We start from the raw sequence: 17,446 nt of genomic DNA, 5'->3' as shown, positions 1-17,446 counted from the left end.
CATACTGCCAGCAAATCGAATGAAATAACCTAAACCAACAATAAATAAATCATGAACACTGGGCTAGGTGACAAGTTCTCTTATCAAGATGAACACATATGAACACACATGAACACACACACACACACACACAAACAAACACACACACACACACACACACACACACACACAATATCTGCAAAACTGCAATGCATATCTGTCTAAAGAAATTACTTAAATTTGTAAGTGTTGCATTATAAACTGTTTGAGATTAATTTGCATAGAATAATAACCATAGGACTTGAGTGATTTATTTTCATAGTTTCTATATCATGTTGAAACCATGTTATAACAATTGACAGTATGTAGAATTACATTACATTAAAACCCCTTTAAATTGTGATAAGTTGTTGATTAGAATATTTCCACATATATGTATGAGATGTCTTCTTCTGTCCATCAGGATGACAACACGAACAACCTCCATTAGGTGCAATTGACATCCGCGCCATGTGTGGAAAACTCAAACGAATGGTGAATACCGATCTATGCGTTTATATTCTATGTCCCGGAAGTCCGTCGTCGTCACCGGATACGTTGCGTTCCCCACAGCGGGAAAAGTAGTTTCACTTTAGAGCTGAATAACACGCAGGACGTGAGGTGAGTTAATTCCACACACACTGTTGTTACTGAACACACTCACTGTGTGTGTTTAACGCTGCAGAGTAGCACGGAGGCTAAACGTGTGTTAGCTAGGCTGCTGCTAGCATGAGGTGTGTGTATCATTAGAGCCAGGCTAACTACATGGTGTTTATGCACTGACTTAACTTAGCTTGAAACTCAGAGAACCAACAGATACACTGAGCTCTGTCACTCAGGCAGGTGTGTCGTCACATCGAGAGCTAATGTCCATTATTTATATTCTATGTTAACTTCATGTTCCTGGACTGAAGGACTGTCAACCCTAGCTCAACATCCAATCAAAACCAGCCTAAACCCAGCTCAACAACCAATCAAAACCAGCCTGAACCTGCCAATCATAACCAGTCTAAAACCAGCCTGAACCTGCCAATCATAACCAGCCTAAAACCAGCCCAACAACCAATCAAAACCAGCTAAATCAGCTCAAAACTCAAACTGTACCATATTTTGCCATAAAATAATAATGATTACTTTATTTTTATGGCACTTATCTGTACACGGCTATAAAGTGCTTCACAAAATACAGAAAACAAATGAATTAAATTAAAAAGGTAATTTATAAGTGCTAGATCATAACTTATCTTTTCAATGACAGCACAGGTGAAAGTATGTGTTTCTTTTTATATTGTTCTTTTAACAACGTTCTTCCACTGTTGCAATACTGCAATACTGTTATCATCACTGACAACTTCTTTCTCTCTCTTTCGCCTCTCAGAGAGCAAACATGTCAAAGATAGACAAGATGAGCATCCTGGGGGTGAGGAGCTTTGGGATCGAGGACAAAGACAAACAATTAATATCGTTCTTCACTCCTCTGACTGTGCTGGTCGGACCCAACGGAGCGGGGAAAACGGTACGAGAAGGTGTCTTGAGAGCAAAGGTTGACTGTGAAGCGTGACCTGCGGTGACTGAACAAGAAAGTTGAGAGAGAACACGCATTAGGCTGCCTGGACAATTTTTTCTTTAGTTCTCTTTCTGAAAGTAGCCGCAGACAAAAGTTTGAATTTAAGTTCCTTGTATGATGTCACCCTTTTTGGTTTTCAGACTATCATCGAGTGCCTTAAGTATGCAACATCTGGTGAACTTCCCCCTGGATCTAAAGGAGGGGCTTTCGTTCATGATCCAAAGGTGAGCTCTCTCTCCTAATTATTAATTCGGTTTTTTTTTTTAGAGAAATTGTCAGTTTATCTAAATACTAATATGGATTTAAGAACTGCCCGGAGCTATTTTCTACCAGAGCAGTAAATTTTGGTCTCTGTCACATGAGAACTTCACATCCTACCTTTGTTAAAGTTACTGTCTCCTGTGTAAACTGAATTCCAGGATGCCCATGAGACAGATGTGCGAGCGCAGATTCGCCTCTTATTCTCGGATGTCAATGGAGAGAAAGTGACCATCCAGCGCGCCATGTCCTGCACTCAGAAGGCAAAGAACTACTCCTTCAAAAGCTTAGAGCAAGTCATCACGAGAACGAAGTAGGTCACACGCTCACCGTTCTGTCTCTGATTAATACTGAAAAAAAAACAAGTGATTCTGAAGAGAAATTGAGATTGTACGACGGACATGTCCCCATTATTATCATCATTCATCCAGAGACGGTGAGAAGCAGAGCATGTCGTCTAAGTGCGCTGACGTGGACCGGGAGATGATTTCCGCGCTGGGTGTGTCAAAGTCTGTGCTGAATAATGTCATCTTCTGTCACCAAGAAGAGTCGAACTGGCCGCTCTGCGAGGGAAAGGCACTCAAAGAGAAGTTTGACTCTATCTTCGCTGCGACAAAGTAAAGCCGATTCATTCTTGCATGTTTGTCTATTTTTTCATTGTAATAGCTGAAGTGAATCTAAAGCAAATGGGCCAAAGTCAAAGTATCAACCTGCATTTATGCAGATATGCATCAATATACTTGCCTCTTGTTCCCAGGTATATCAAAGCTCTGGAGACCATGCGTCAGCAGCGCCTTGCACAGAACCACACGGTCAAGGAGTGTGAGGTGGAGCTGCACTACCTGAAGCAGAACAAGGAGAAGGCCCAGCAGCTGAGAGAGACTATGGACACCAAGGAGGCTCACCTGATGGCCTCTAAAGACAGCGTAGAGAAGATAGAGGGCCAGATAGATCCACTTGAGGTTGGTTGCTGTGCAGAGACAATAGAACATTGTGTTTTTTAAATTTGACGAAAGAAAAACGTTCAAGACATTTGACAATAAAGATTCTAATCCGTGAGATCTTTGTCCATTAGGTGAATATGTTTTAGCAATCACTGCATCTTAATAAGAAGGAGAGTATGCCGTGCGGTACACTAGGTGGTGGGCATGACTAAAGTGTAACAGTTCTTTTTGTCATTATTATCAGAATCGACTGATCGACATTGACACGAAATTTGGGAAAGTGATGAAGCTGGACAACGACATCAAGGCTTTAGAGAGCAGGAAGACACAAATGGAGGAGGACAACAAGGAGCTGAAGGATACAATGGAACAGGTAACAGAATAAGATGTAATATATCTATCTATATATATATATCTTATATGAACATCTAAACAAGCACTGTGTTTATTTGTATTAGATAGACAATGTTACATTTTATGGAAAGCTTGAATTTGTGTATTAATTCAGAAATAAACTCAACACTGCTTCTGTCAGCAGAATCACTGCTCACCTCTCCACTGACTGTAGAGGGTTAAAATGTCTTGGGCAAACCTGACAAGCGTGTATGATGAATGTGTGAAGATGAGGTTGAAAACTCAAGTTCACTCAAATCAAGTGTCTCTGCCTCAGGGTTTAGTGAAGCGAACACCTGCTAAACAGTGCTCCAGACTCCGATCAGTTTGAAGGGTTATAACCATAAATGGGAAACTAAGAGAAAACCTGCAGATGGTGAATGAGGTTGTTTTGATTTTGTAATGGCCTCCCAGTTCGTCATTGGCCTGTAATATCACAAAATGTTGTTTTTAGACTGATGGATGTTTCCGCTCCTGATCCTCCCGAGCCAGTTCAAGGCTGATTTCCTCTGCGTCTGTGTCAGTCAAACTCAAACTGATTTCCTGTTTGTTTACTGTAGATACACACGAATACCACAAACATAATGCATTAATGATATAACGGCCTTGATTTGTCTTGATGATTTTATCCAGATCCTATTTAAATATCTGTTGGTGCATAGAATTTGCACGACTGCCTTGTGAAGTACGACCTCTGGCCCTGACTATTCTCTAAGCTGTACTCGAGGTGCTTCAGGGCCGCTCTAATCTAGTGAACTGTGTATGCGGCAGGTGTTTCAGGGCCCAGACGAGCAGCTGCAGGAAACCTACCAGAACCACCAGAGGACGGTGAAGGAGAAGGAGCGGCGGCTGACAGACTGTCAGAAGGAGCTGGAGAGAGCGGGCCGAGAGTGCCAGCGGCTAAACCAACTCAAGGGCGCTCTCCTGGTAGAACAAGGTAAACACATAAGCATGTGCGACGGTGCCAACTCAAGCACACGCATGTATATTGTAATACAAAATCAATTCTGATAGACAGAAGGATGAATTCGCTGCTGAAATCCTTCCTCTCCTTTCCCAGGTCGTCTTCAGCTGGAGGCTGACCGGCACACTCAGAACATCAGGAACCGTGACACTCAGGTGAGAGAGAAAAGACACCACACCTCACACCTGTAATGAAGCACGGCCCATATCTTTGTTGTTTACTTGGAAGGTGTTCGCTTACATTTGTGGCAGCATCAGGGTTATGTTCCCACTGAAGTTAAATTCATTTCTTAGAAGTCACCTTGGACAAACTCTCTACTGTAATAAAGAGTATATTTTTGATTTTGTTGCCACTCCTATCTCTGCCTCAGGTTCGCTCTTTGGCATCCTTTCTGGAAATGGAGGGATACGACCGGCCGCCCTTCACCACTCTGCAGCTTGAGAGTTTTCACCGTCACGTCACTCAGAGATTGGAGCAGGAAAAAGAGACAGCCAGTCAGGTTTTGGTAAGAAAGTCATTGTTTGACGTTACCACTTCTTGTAAAGATGCTGTTTATAGGTTATACCACAAACAGGATTTACAGCAAATATAATGTTATGATTAAACTAATATTGATGATAAATCACTATATGTTTCCACGCTTATATTGAATGCTTCCAAACTGATTGCATTGCCTTATTTCTACACACTTTACCACTTAGGCGGACCTGCAAGAAAAAGAGCAGCAGAAGCAACAGTCCATTGATGAAATAAGGGACAAGAAGACTGGCCTGGAGAGAACAGTGGAGCTGAAGAGGGACCTGCAGGGGAAGAAGCAGCAGGAACTGAGGAACATCCGAGCAGAGCTGCAGAGGCTGGAGGGTTCGTCCACTCGGCTGCAAGTACTGGAGAATGAATTGGCCAAAGCAGTAAGTATACAAACAAACGATATGACAAGTTAGTCTGCTTTAAGTCACTTCTTTTCAGACCGACGGATGTATGTGTGTCTTTTCCTCCTCAGGAGCGCGAGCTGCAGAGCTCCATGCAGAGCTCCAACGTCGAGGAGCTCAAGGTCGAGGTTGTGGAGCTCCAGAGAGAAAAGGCCGAGCTTGATCGCACACAAAGACGGCTCGACCAAGAAATGGAGACGCTCAACATACACACCTCAACACGCACACAAATGGATATGCTGAAAAAAGAAAAGGTAATGTGTAAACGATGGGGCAGATGATTACTCTCATGACTCTTCTTAGATTCCAGCAGGAAACAGTAAATGATACAGAACATCAGAAACACAACCCACTGTTTTATATGTTCCTCTTTCTGCGTATTACCCTTGGTAAATATTACATGACCCTCTGTGGTCATTTAACCTTGTTTGTTCATCTTCTCTCTCTGTATTACTTCATCTTCTCCTTCTTTCCTATTGGCTTCTGTCATCATTCCTTTCCTCGCTGGCTCTCCTCTTTTCCCTCCTCGTTCTTTCAGACAGAAAAGGAGGACCAGGTACGTAAGATCAAGTCTCGTCACAGCGAGGACCTGGTGTCGTTGCTGGGTCACTTTCCCAACAAGAAGGAGCTGGAAGACTGGATCTATACCAAGTCGAAAGAAATCAACAGCACTAGGGACAGACTCGCCAAAATGAAGTGAGATATATCTGCACAACAAAAATAAAATCCTTTTAAAATTATCTCTCTGTAACACTGGGTGGTATTTTTGTTTTCACTTTTCTCAGTAAGGACCTGGCATCAAGTGAGCAGAATAAAAGTCACATTGCTTCCGAGCTGCGTAAGAAGGAGCAGCAGTTATCCAGCGATGAAGAGAAGTTCTTCAACGTGTGTGGCAGTCAGGATCTGGAGCAGGACCTGGGCAAACTGCAGGATGATCTGGAGAAGATATCCAAACAAAGAGGTGAATGGTTCAACAATAAAATAGAAGGATCTGGTGTGGAGGCCAGGAATTCTAGGCATGATCGTCCCAGACAATTCCAGATTCTGTTATTGTTTCACTGCAGTAAACATTTTGTTAAATTCCTAGTGACACATATTTTATTTGATCATGAATAAAAAGAAAACATGTAGTGCCCGTAGCATGCACAATACTCTGCTTAACATCGCACAATGCCATGCTTGACATTTGACACGTGTGAATTACATTTATGTGACACTACATCTGATTGTGTAACATTGCAGACACCAGCCAGAATCCCATTTCATCCTCAAATTGACATTGATATTGTATCATGTAAAACAACCAAGTGGCTGACATGTTGACAGATGGTTTGTCTTGAATTCTAGTAGTAGCCATAGTCATAGAATTGGTACCAAATATATGTTACATATTTTTTCCCTCTTGTCTTTGTATAGCCATGCTTGCTGGGGCCACAGCGGTTTACACCCAGTTCATCAGCCAGCTGACAGAGGAGAAGGAGCCCTGCTGTCCTGTGTGCCAGCGGACGTTCCCATCAGAGCCCGATCTGGAGGAGGTTATCAGTGACATGCAGTCCAAATTACGCCTGGTGCCAGACAAGCTGAAAAACACAGAGCAGGACCTGAAGAGGAAGGAGAGGAAGAAGGATGAGATGATGTCTCTCAGGCCTGTCAGGTAAAGTATAACAAGTGCACAAGGACAGTCAGACAAATGCTGTTATTTGTGCATGTGTCATTTGGGATGGTTTATAGTAAAAAGGTAGAAAAAAATATTTTAAAAAATAACCTCAGTTGAGGAGATAGCTTATTTTCTCCACTAGATGGAGCTACATTCTCATATAACTGAGGATTATATCCTTGGATCCTTTGCCCTTTTTTTCATGACATGAACAGAACTCTGCAGTTGGGGATGTAGAGACCCAGCATCAATTCTCTCTCGTATTTTAAATGTGATGTGATATACAAACTTTCAAAATGAAGGAAATATTCAGGAGCATTTAATGTATTGAAATTAGATAGAAGCTAATTCGATTGACAAACCTTCTTGAAAATGTCAGACACCAAATACAACTTTTACTATATGGCCTGTTCAAGCAAACAACTTATATTATCTTTGACATAAAATGGCATGATAACATTTATTATAATGAATTTAACACGGATTATGTCCCAAAAAAGGCTCATGTTATTGTTATCTTCATTAATGAATCAAAAGGGAGACTTCCCACCATTGCTCTTATCACAGTGACTCCTTTACTCTCAATGCTTAAAGTATATTATTTGTGTCTTTCCTTAACCCAGGCAGTCCATCGTACAGTTTCAGGAGAAGGAGTTGCCTGAGTTGAGAAACCGTCTGCAGACTGTGAACAGAGAAATCGAGAGGCTGAAGGGAGAAGTGGATGAGCAGGAGACGCTGCTTGGTACCTTGATGTCGGAGGAGGAAACCGCCAAGGCCTGCCTGCAGGACATATCGCTCATGGACAGATACCAGGTACCATACTCCTGTAACAGTCTTTATTTACCCCCTCCATGCAACTTGCTTACTCTGATCTTCAAATAAAAAAATAATAAGATTGGCATTTGAGATGCGACACATCACTTCTAAGATATTACAAAGTCCTGGAGATGTTTGTACATCTCTCTTATACATGTCTCCATTCTGTCTTTCTCCACCTTATATTTATTTTATTTGTCTTTCCAGATTGACCTTAAAGGGGTCGAGAGGCAAATAACTCAACATGGGACCAAACTCCAGGGAGTCGACCTGACCAGGACCACCCAGCAAGTTAGTCAGGAGAAACAAGAAACTCAGCACAGGCTAGACACCAGTAAGAGGATATTACACAATGTTGGCATCACTAATGGTTGTTTATTCTTGAATTGATAAGACACATGCCGCTCACATGTGGCAAACCATGCAGTCAATTTAAACTTACCATGTTATCATGACCTCTGAATTAGTAAGAAGGACACGACTCACTCAAACTTCAGAGTATAACATCTGCACTGCTGTGAGTCTGTTCAATAAGTCCAGGTCACAGAAGCCTTTGAATACACTTAGCACAAGTTTCTTTTAAGGTCGCCTTGAATACAAATCGCAACAATTTTTAAACTCTCCTTTATCCTGCAACATCATTGGCTGCCTTCACATAAGGAGCATTGTACAATATGTTTTCTCTTTGCTCTTTTGTTTCCCTGCAGCCTCCAGCAAGATGGAGCTGAAACGTAAACTGATCCAGGACCAGCAGGATCAGATTCAGATGCAGAAAAGTGCTGTGAATGAAACGAAAGCAGAGAAGCTCCAGCTGAGCAGCGATATGCAGAAACAGCAGCAGCTGGAGGAGCAGTGTGTCGAGTTCACTACCGATATCAAAGACTTAACCAGGGACATCAGGGTACTTCTTTGTTTCTTCGACTAAGAGGTTGATGTAAAACTATAGTTTTTTTGGGATTCCTGCATTTTACACAAAAATGTGCATGACTATTGGGTTGCAGTGATACAGCCATTTACATGTACACAGTAAAATAATGCTGTGTTGCTGCTGGAGAAGAAAGTCTGCTATCTCTTAATAAGCCATGCTGTCGCGTTCTCCTCATTGTTCCCACCAGGAAGCAAAGGAGCAGCTCTCCCCTCTGTCTGCTGCTCTAGAGAAGCTGCAGCAGGAGAAGCAGGAGCTGGTGGAGCGCAAGAGGCAGAAGCAGGAAGAAGGGCAGGAGAAGGTGGACATATTCTTACTGATATCTCTCTTAGTTTTGTCCTGTATTGGAAACTGCTGAAAATCGATAAGAAATTGCTTTTTCACTCACATAGGCCTGGGAAAGATGTTATTGTCCTTTGCTTTTTTATCTTTTTATCTCTTTCGTCACAGTTTAACTGTAAACATGTATTATTCTATTAATATATAAACCTGAGAGAGTCTTTGCATAGTTTAACAAACAGGTCACACTGTCTGTAATGAAGTAAGGTGTTCTAACTCTTTGCCACTGATAGATCAATGCCATTAAAGAGAAAGTGAAGGTGATCACCACCTTGGAAAGAGACATCACCAAATACGTTGATGAAAGCAAAAATGAATACAAAGAGGTAATATTCATTTGATATTCAGTGTCATTTTGTGAAGACATTAAGTAAATACAGTCACCGTCTTCCATTCATGCCATCTTCATTTACCTTGACACCCCAGTCTGCACTTTTCTTTTAATAACTTTGTCATTGTTTGTGATATTAGCTGTAAAGGCTCAGTTGTAATAGATTCGAATAAGCATTTAGTCGTTCAAGTCCAAGTATTGAAAAGCTTTAATGACACTTGTTTTTGTCTCAGCAAAAAGAGTCTGAGCTTCAAGAAACCAACACTCAGCTGCATGATGCTGAGAAGCAAAAGGAGAAGATCAGTAAGGAGATTGGAAACATCCGTCAGGACATAGACACTCAAAAGGTAGAGCCTCCGGAGTCACTTAAGTCCTCTGTCTTATCCTGTACTTTTTAAAGACAGTTGTAAATTCAGTCCATGATTGTAGCCCAGTCGGTTTTTAACATTTGAATATGTCTTAGGTCCAGGAGCGCTGGCTGCAGGACAACCTCACTTTGAGGAAGCGTGTGGAGGAGTTGAAGGATGTTGTGGCCAAACGTGAGGCTCTTATGAAAGACATGGGAAGCATGCAGGTCCAGCAGCTCCGCCAGTAAGCGAACGACACCATTATCAATCATCTGTTAGTTCAAGGAACTTGATGGAGTGATTAAGGGAACCACGCTACACAGAATACCTATTCAAATCAACCTCAAATCTCTTTTACATCTGCACGCTTTGGGTTTTTTATCTTGGGCAACAATCCAGCAAAATCATTGTCAGTCCTGTGGTATAATTTATTCAGAATATTTTCACCTAATCTCCCCTTTGTGCCTCTCCAGAGAAAGACGTGACGCAGAACGCAAACTGGAAGACTTGAAGAAGACCCGCAGTATTGCACTGGGTCGACAGAAAGGCTTTGAGGAGGAGATACTGCATTACAAGTGAGAAATATAGATCTTTGTTCTCCAGGAAGTATTCAGAGCCCTTCACTTTTTCTCTTATTTTGTTCGTATTGTTACTATCGTATATTCTATGTAGCCGAGAGGTCAATGATGTTGTAGAAGTTGTTAATGATGAAGAAAGGACTCCGAGGACCTAGTACTTTCAGTATAACAAAGTTTATTACACAGAAGTTTTGCAGGTCAGGATGGGCACCATGGTATACCCGGAGACAATCACAAGCCAGATAGTGAAAGTCTGACGTGCGGGGGTCTTACACACAGTTATATAGGGACATTGGTTCTGCCCTTGACTTCAGGTAAATGACGTCCCCTTATGGGATGTTTGACTAAATAAGGGCACGTTTTTGTGTCCGAACATGAAGACACATTAGTCAAATACATTCCCTCTGTATCCATCCACCAGCTGGTCAGAAACAACTTCCTAGGTCAAAGGTCATCCCAAAAAGGTAGCGAGCAAACAAGATAAACATCTGGAGGGCTCTCCGAAAATGTCTGAGTGTCCAGAAGATAGGCATCACAAGTGTTAACCTGTCATTATGTGTTTTAAGCATATACCAACATGTTTTACACGACATTACAGAAAAAAATTCCCCTCATTAATATAAATAAAACCCTAAATGACAAATTATAAACAGAATTGGTTGCATTTTCATTAAAAAGGAAAAGCTGAAATATCACATTGACATAAGTGTTCTTGCTGTGACATTTGTAAATTCAGCTGAGTCGCCTCTCTTTCTTATTATGATCATCTCTGGGACGTTTAGACACCTTGATCGGAGTGCACCTGGGGTGACATGATATTTAAGGCTGCACATGGTCTAACACTATTCAATGCATATCAGATCATACACAAAGCTTTGAGTTTGAAAGAAGCGCCTGCAGAGCTCAGTGACAGGATTGTGTTGAGGCACAAATCTCTGATTGATCTGTCTGGCCTCAGCTGTAGGTGCCATGTAGCTTTGTGTGCCATGTTTGTAGGAAACTGGGCACTGGGGCAGGGTGGTATGGAAAGATTCTTACCCAGGACCTCGGACTGGGCCAAAGCACACAGCTGAGACAATGAAGTGGCTTTGGGACAACTCTGTACTGTTAAGAGTACTTAAATAGATTTGTACAACATTTGAAAAATACCGGTCCTGCTTTAACATTATAGGGTTTTCAGTTTAGATTGATGCATGTGCTGTTTGCTGAATTTAGTGTCACAGCCTGAGTGTTGAGAAATTAAATTATTTACCCAGCGAGTTGACAAGTTGATTAATTAGAGGAGAACAGCAAACTCTTTTATTTAAATGACTTTAACTTGCTCTTTGAATTGATCGCTTGCAGAAAAGAGCTGCGGGAGGACCAGTACGACAAAGCTGATGAGCGCTACAAAATCAAGATGATCATAATGAGGACCACAGAGCTGGTCATTAAAGACCTGGATATCTACTACAAGGCCCTCGATCAGTAAGTGTAACTCTAACTTGAACTTAAATGTGGTGACTTGGGGCCAAAATGTGTCGTCTGAAGTTACAAACATTAATCAGTTACTATGGAAGAAAGTTGAGTGGTTTGTAGAGGAAGACGTCGGAAACATTTACTTATCGTGGAGGAATGTATATCACACACATCTGAATGAATGATTCCAAACTGAAACACATTTAATGTACAGGGGGATTTTTTGCCAATCTTTTTTGAAAAGCGGTATATTTGATTTGAAGTTATTTAAATATGATAGTTTTTTGGGGGGGTTTCTCATCGATATCCCTGAAAGATTCCCTGCGAAATTGTTAAAAAAAGGGAATAAAATAATGTATTCTTATATAAAAGCAATAGTGACGGAGCAGACTTTAAAAAGGTAGGGTTGAAGTGTTTTCCATAAGTTTGCTTAGTGCTAACAACAGTGGTGTTGATAAGATTTACTGTAGTTTTGACTACAGCATGAGTCATTTTTGTCTTCCCCTTGAAGTAAGAGCGTCAAAACTACCACAGAACTTCTAGACTGTCAGCTTAAAAGTTCTGAGTTTGAGCAATGATGTCAATTCCCTTGTGACTCAGGGGCCTTGGGGCTGTTCACAGGCCTTTAACCTTGCAGAGACCTCCTGCACTGAGCAATCCTTTCTTGTGGTGATATAATCTCAAACTCATCCGCCCATTGGAGGCAAAGCATTGACTCGATATGTCGTCAAGGAATTGCATGTTTTCGTAAGTAGTTATGTTTCCTGTGTGTAGGTGATCAAAGTCTTCTCCGACAGACGTGTTACTAATCACGAATTTGAACTGTGACGTATCTCTGCTCATTATAAAATACCTTAGAGTTTTATATGTTATTGGTGTCCCATACGTGTAGCTGTAGTAATAATACTAATAATCTTAGTAACAAGATGCTGTTCAAGTTCCAAAGGAAACAGTTAAGAAGCAAACAAGAAATAATGTAAAGGCAAGATGACAAAAGTCACATGTCAAATGATCAGAAAGTCAACAAAATTCACAATTTTACTTGAAGCCAGTAATAATGAGTGGGACTGAACGTTTTCTCTAAATGTGATGTATTAAGTTTCTTTAGCAATGCTACATGTATCCATAATAACCCAAATATTGGATTATTTGCATCTGCACCAAATTGAACTCACTCATAAGTATGATAGATACATTTCCATCAAGACCCTTGCTTTATTCCTGGGGAAATGTCCCTTTGTTCCGCATTCATCCCAAGATTTAAAGATTTCTGTCTTTGCCCAAATTTCATCCTTTTTCCAAGTTTTATGGAAATCTGTTCCATTGTTTTGCGTAATCCTGCTAAACAAGCAAACTAACAGACAAGGACAACAACACAACCTCCGTGGCACAGGTGAAAATTTATGCTGGCAAACTGTTTTTATTGCTTTTTGGATAAGAGGATAAATGTGACAGCATGAAGTGAGGATGAAGAGCTTCAGTGGGAAAGTGTGAGTTCAGATACCATCTGAGAAGAAAACCGAACCATCATTTACCGATACTGTATGTGTGGGTTAGTGAAGGCATCACAGTCAGCAGCGTTATCAAGATTAAATGCAAACCCAAGCAGCTTTCCAGCAGACCAGATATCCAGGCCACAGTTTCTGTCTGAATACACCGAAGACGCTTTCATGGCAACACCATGTGATTTGATTAATATGCCTGGTATTAATTTGATAACAAGTTTCTGTGTGCATAAGCGATAAAAACCCTGAAGATGTTATTGTCACGTACTTTTTGAGCCTGTTTTACTTTTGCAAAAAAAAAGGCTGTAACTGATTGTGTGAGTTTGTTTTGTTATTCTTTTATAGCGGGCAGTGCACATTGATTTACAATGGTATTTTTTTTTAAATGTAATTTTTATTTGTCAAATAAATGATAGTGGTCAAAATGGGATTTTAACATGTAATACATTTATTTACTTTCAAAAAATGGTAACAAAAGGACTGTATCAGTCTGATGATCCGAGCTCGGAAGTATCAACAGAATTGACCCTATCACAGGTCGATCTCTTTTAGCAGATCATATTAGTTGAAGTAGTTTTTATGCAGCTTCACTTATACTTCATGATAATTCTTTCATTAATATATTTCTTTACATATCTCTTTATTGCTAAGGCACACTTAATGAAAATGGGTTCCACTTGATCCTCATCATCTCAGCAAAAGTTTTCTTTTACAAATGTGGTTCATTAATTAACGGCACAGGCACACAGCACAAAATACTGAAGGTTGAATTGGTTCATATTGGAGGTTTTCATTGGATCTCTGCCTCATCCTGTGTGTTAACTGTTTTGAAAGCGTGACATCAATATGGACAATTCTGTAACAACTCACACCCTAGAGATTATTTGTCTTTTTCTACAGTGAAATTATGACTTTCTAAGCAGCTGCAGAGTACAGAGATCATGCTGCGGTGAATTCTGTGCTGACACTGAACTGACAGAGCAATAAATAAAAATAACTAATACACAAAAAGTCATGAAATATAGTTTAAGGCCTCATCAGTAAAATATTGTAATTCAAATTTAAGTAAGTCATATTTCTTGATACCTTGGAGTCCAATACCCTTGTCATAGGAAGTCCTAAGCTATTATTTCCTTTCGATGTGTCAGCAGTCGTGCAGATTAGATCAGATGGATGGATAAGGACGGCTCTGCTCCTCCTTTCTTTTCTTCGTCTCTATATGATTCATTTGGTGTTTTCGAAACCACATGAGATTTTCTTGTTAATTTGCTTCTTGGTATGCAGGAAAAGAGCGTCCAGTTTACATTGATTTATAGATATCTTATCATCGTAGAGTTTCAGTATTCGCTGGATTTAGTTGCAAGAAGAAAAAGCTATCCCTTTTATTTTTTTTAACTAAGTGATCAGGTAAGATTTGTTTGCACATTGTTGTATATTATGCATATGTTTACTTTTAAACAGAACAAGAGTTCATACCAAATACTGAAAATGCAACATTTGCACTATTGTTTCACTGACCCAAATTCTATTTTGTATATATTTGTTCGATATGGTCATAAATTACTTTTGGATAAAGTTGGATCATTCTGTGCCAATTGTGATGACTTGTTTCATTTTCTTTTTCTATCATTCAAATGTTTTATTCTGTTTGATGTGCAATTTGTATATTTACATCACACATTCTACAAGTTCACTTTTGGATTTTGTATATTTCTTTTTCTTTTTCTTTTCCTTAGAACAATCATGAAATTCCACAGTATGAAGATGGATGAGATCAACAAGATTATCAGAGACCTGTGGCGCAGCACCTACAGGGGTCAAGGTGCATCTTACTTACAGAAAGAATTTGTATATAAATTGCCCACCCTCCCCCCCCTGTCAAAGTGTCACCACTCCGTCTTGCCCTCCAGATATCGAATACGTGGAGATCCGGTCTGATGTGGATGAGCACTCATCTGCTTCAGCGAAGCGGAGGGTTTACAACTACAGAGTAGTGATGGTGAAAGGAGACACAGCTTTGGATATGAGAGGACGCTGCAGCGCTGGTCAAAAGGTGCCACATTAATGTTTTGTAATAAAATGCAGTTTTTCCCAGTAAATATATATTGTAACCGCCACTCCGTGTGTGTGCAGGTGTTGGCGTCCTTGATCATCCGTTTAGCTCTAGCAGAGACCTTTTGTCTAAACTGTGGGATCCTGGCTCTGGATGAGCCCACCACCAACCTGGACCGGGAGAACATCGAGTCACTGGCACACGCCCTCGTAGAGTCAGTACACACACACACGCACGCACACACACACACACACACACAGTTTGTACCTCTTATTTCACATTATTATAAACTTTGACATATCAACATGCCATAACCCAAAGTCTTACCTAAAACCTAAAACCAACGACAATGGCACCAAAGCCCAATAGTCCCTTATTAAAAGGATAGTTCACCGAATAGTGAAAATTCACTATCTACTCAGCAATATGCCGATGGAGGGGCGGGTGAAATGTTTGAGTCCACAAAACACTTTTGGCGTCCCAGGGGTAAACAGACAAACATTCAACCTGAACCTGCATCATATACACAATATGTTAAGCCTAAAAGTCTTCTGCTCCTCAGAGGTGTTTACTCGCTGTCACTGGCACACCGGAAAAAAACGCACACGCTCTTGCCCGGGGGCTTGTGCGAATGCATCGCTACTTCTGGTGGTGGACTTAAAATGTTAAGGCATGTTGTGTTTTTCCTGATGTTTTATTACCACTGAAGAAGGGGTCAATTTGGCTGCAACGCTGTTTACCCCTGAAACTCCTGAAGTATTTTTTGGACTCAAACACTTCAGCCACCGCTCCATCGGCAGAGTGGTGAGTAGATAATAATAATAATGCGAGAATTTCCATTTTGCGCTCTACTATCCCTTTTTAAATTCAATCAAGATGCACCAAGTTTCATAGAATCATTTCATGACTGCGTATATACCAGATTTTTGTCATGAAGACCGATGGAATATTCCCTGGTAAATTGGTAAAAATGTCAAAAAACACGAACAATATTAAAGAAAATTAAAAGAAAACTAATTCTGGATCGGCCCCTTTGTCCAGATCCACGCCAAAATGTAATGGGTTAGGTCTTGGCCAATGTCGCATCCTTCTTCAAAGTTTTATGGCAATCCGTTCAGGAGTTTTTGCACAAGTCTCTTGAAAAACGGCAAACTAACCAACCAACAGATTAGAATGAGGTAAGAACCTCAATTAGACCTGAACAAGGAATGCTGATAGAGTGCTGTCTTCGCTCTGAACACGGCCTTGTTCCTCTGTGGATATTACACGAGCAGTGGATGTTACGGGAACAGCGTGAATTTCTTCTCTTCCTTCTCCCCAGAATCATCAAGAGTCGCTCTCGCCAGCGCAACTTCCAGCTGCTGATCATCACCCACGACGAGGACTTTGTGGAGCTGCTGGGGCGATCCAGCTACATCGAACACTTCTACCGCATCCGCAAGAACCAGGACCAGAACTCTGAAATCACAAAGTGCAGCATCACCTCCCTCTCAACGTATCTCAACTGAGCAGAAACCTTTCATCACAGGGTTCATGTTCCTTTCATGAAGTTCTTTTCAGCCAGGATTGTCGAAGTTTTGAGTCACCCCCTCCTTAATTAACTAGAAAGTGAATTGTTCCTCAAAATAGTTAAACCTCTTTTATTCCTTTCTCCTGCCTCTATCCAGCTTCAATAAGCATACAGTGTTTAAAATGGTCAAAAATCGAATAACTTCTTGCTGTGATCCGTCTCTTGTTCTGTTCTCCTTCAGATGCAAATCAAAAAAACGAACTGACACTAAAAGTTAAACTCCTCCTGATGGTAATGACACTAAAACCACCCCGAGTCATTCAGCTGTCTAAAAGCTGCAGTGTGTGTAAAGCTGTTCATAAATCCTGATGATGTTTAAAACTTCAGTTTCCATTTGCATTTCAATGTTTGTCACTTTGTGAGCTTCACTGTGTTCTGTCATTAAATCTCTTGTGAAGGACATTAGCTGGTTTATACGTTGCTGTCATTTTTTTTCACATCCACTCTTCAGAGAAAAGTAGATAAACCACAAAATCTTATCTCACAGCGTCTCTTTGTGAGGGAAAGCACAGGTTTTGACGAAGGCGGGGGCAAAAGCAAGTATAAATCTTAGGTTTGCAGTCAAGACCTCAGAATGAGCTGCAAGTCTGACAACAGATCCACCGCTTCAAGGGCTTCTTCAAACAGTTCTCTCCAAACAACCAACGAGCGAGTATCATGAAGATGTCAATGGTTCTGCTGGTGGCCACTGTGTCCCTGCTGGTCAGCGTGGATGCTGCTGCCTTAACCGTGGACAAGAGTCTCGTCCGCAATAGAATAATTGATATGATTGAAGCCTTCAATGCGTCTTCCTT

The 17,446-nt window shown here is 40.9% G+C and overlaps 1 protein-coding gene across 1 annotated transcript; it reads left to right on the top strand.

The window, feature by feature from the left end:
- Window positions 1–548: 548 nt before the first annotated feature.
- Window positions 549–17,057, top strand: rad50 (RAD50 homolog, double strand break repair protein). The gene is made up of 28 exons (XM_053441774.1): window positions 549–639; window positions 1,397–1,534; window positions 1,726–1,809; window positions 2,005–2,156; window positions 2,275–2,460; window positions 2,601–2,805; window positions 3,032–3,160; window positions 3,952–4,117; window positions 4,241–4,299; window positions 4,515–4,649; window positions 4,846–5,052; window positions 5,145–5,327; window positions 5,612–5,769; window positions 5,859–6,034; window positions 6,490–6,727; window positions 7,354–7,543; window positions 7,754–7,880; window positions 8,254–8,447; window positions 8,662–8,772; window positions 9,044–9,136; window positions 9,375–9,488; window positions 9,605–9,732; window positions 9,962–10,063; window positions 11,411–11,533; window positions 14,766–14,851; window positions 14,940–15,082; window positions 15,163–15,296; window positions 16,404–17,057. The coding sequence occupies exons 2-28, from the start codon at window positions 1,406–1,408 to the stop codon at window positions 16,588–16,590; spliced, it is 3,939 nt and encodes a 1,312-aa protein (XP_053297749.1). The 5' UTR covers window positions 549–639; window positions 1,397–1,405; the 3' UTR covers window positions 16,591–17,057.
- The last annotated feature ends 389 nt before the right edge of the window (window positions 17,058–17,446 follow it).

The sequence above is a fragment of the Pleuronectes platessa genome, chromosome 15, assembly GCF_947347685.1.
Source record: "Pleuronectes platessa chromosome 15, fPlePla1.1, whole genome shotgun sequence".
Taxonomy (NCBI): domain Eukaryota; kingdom Metazoa; phylum Chordata; class Actinopteri; order Pleuronectiformes; family Pleuronectidae; genus Pleuronectes; species Pleuronectes platessa.
This window is presented reverse-complemented; position numbering and strand designations above follow the sequence as displayed.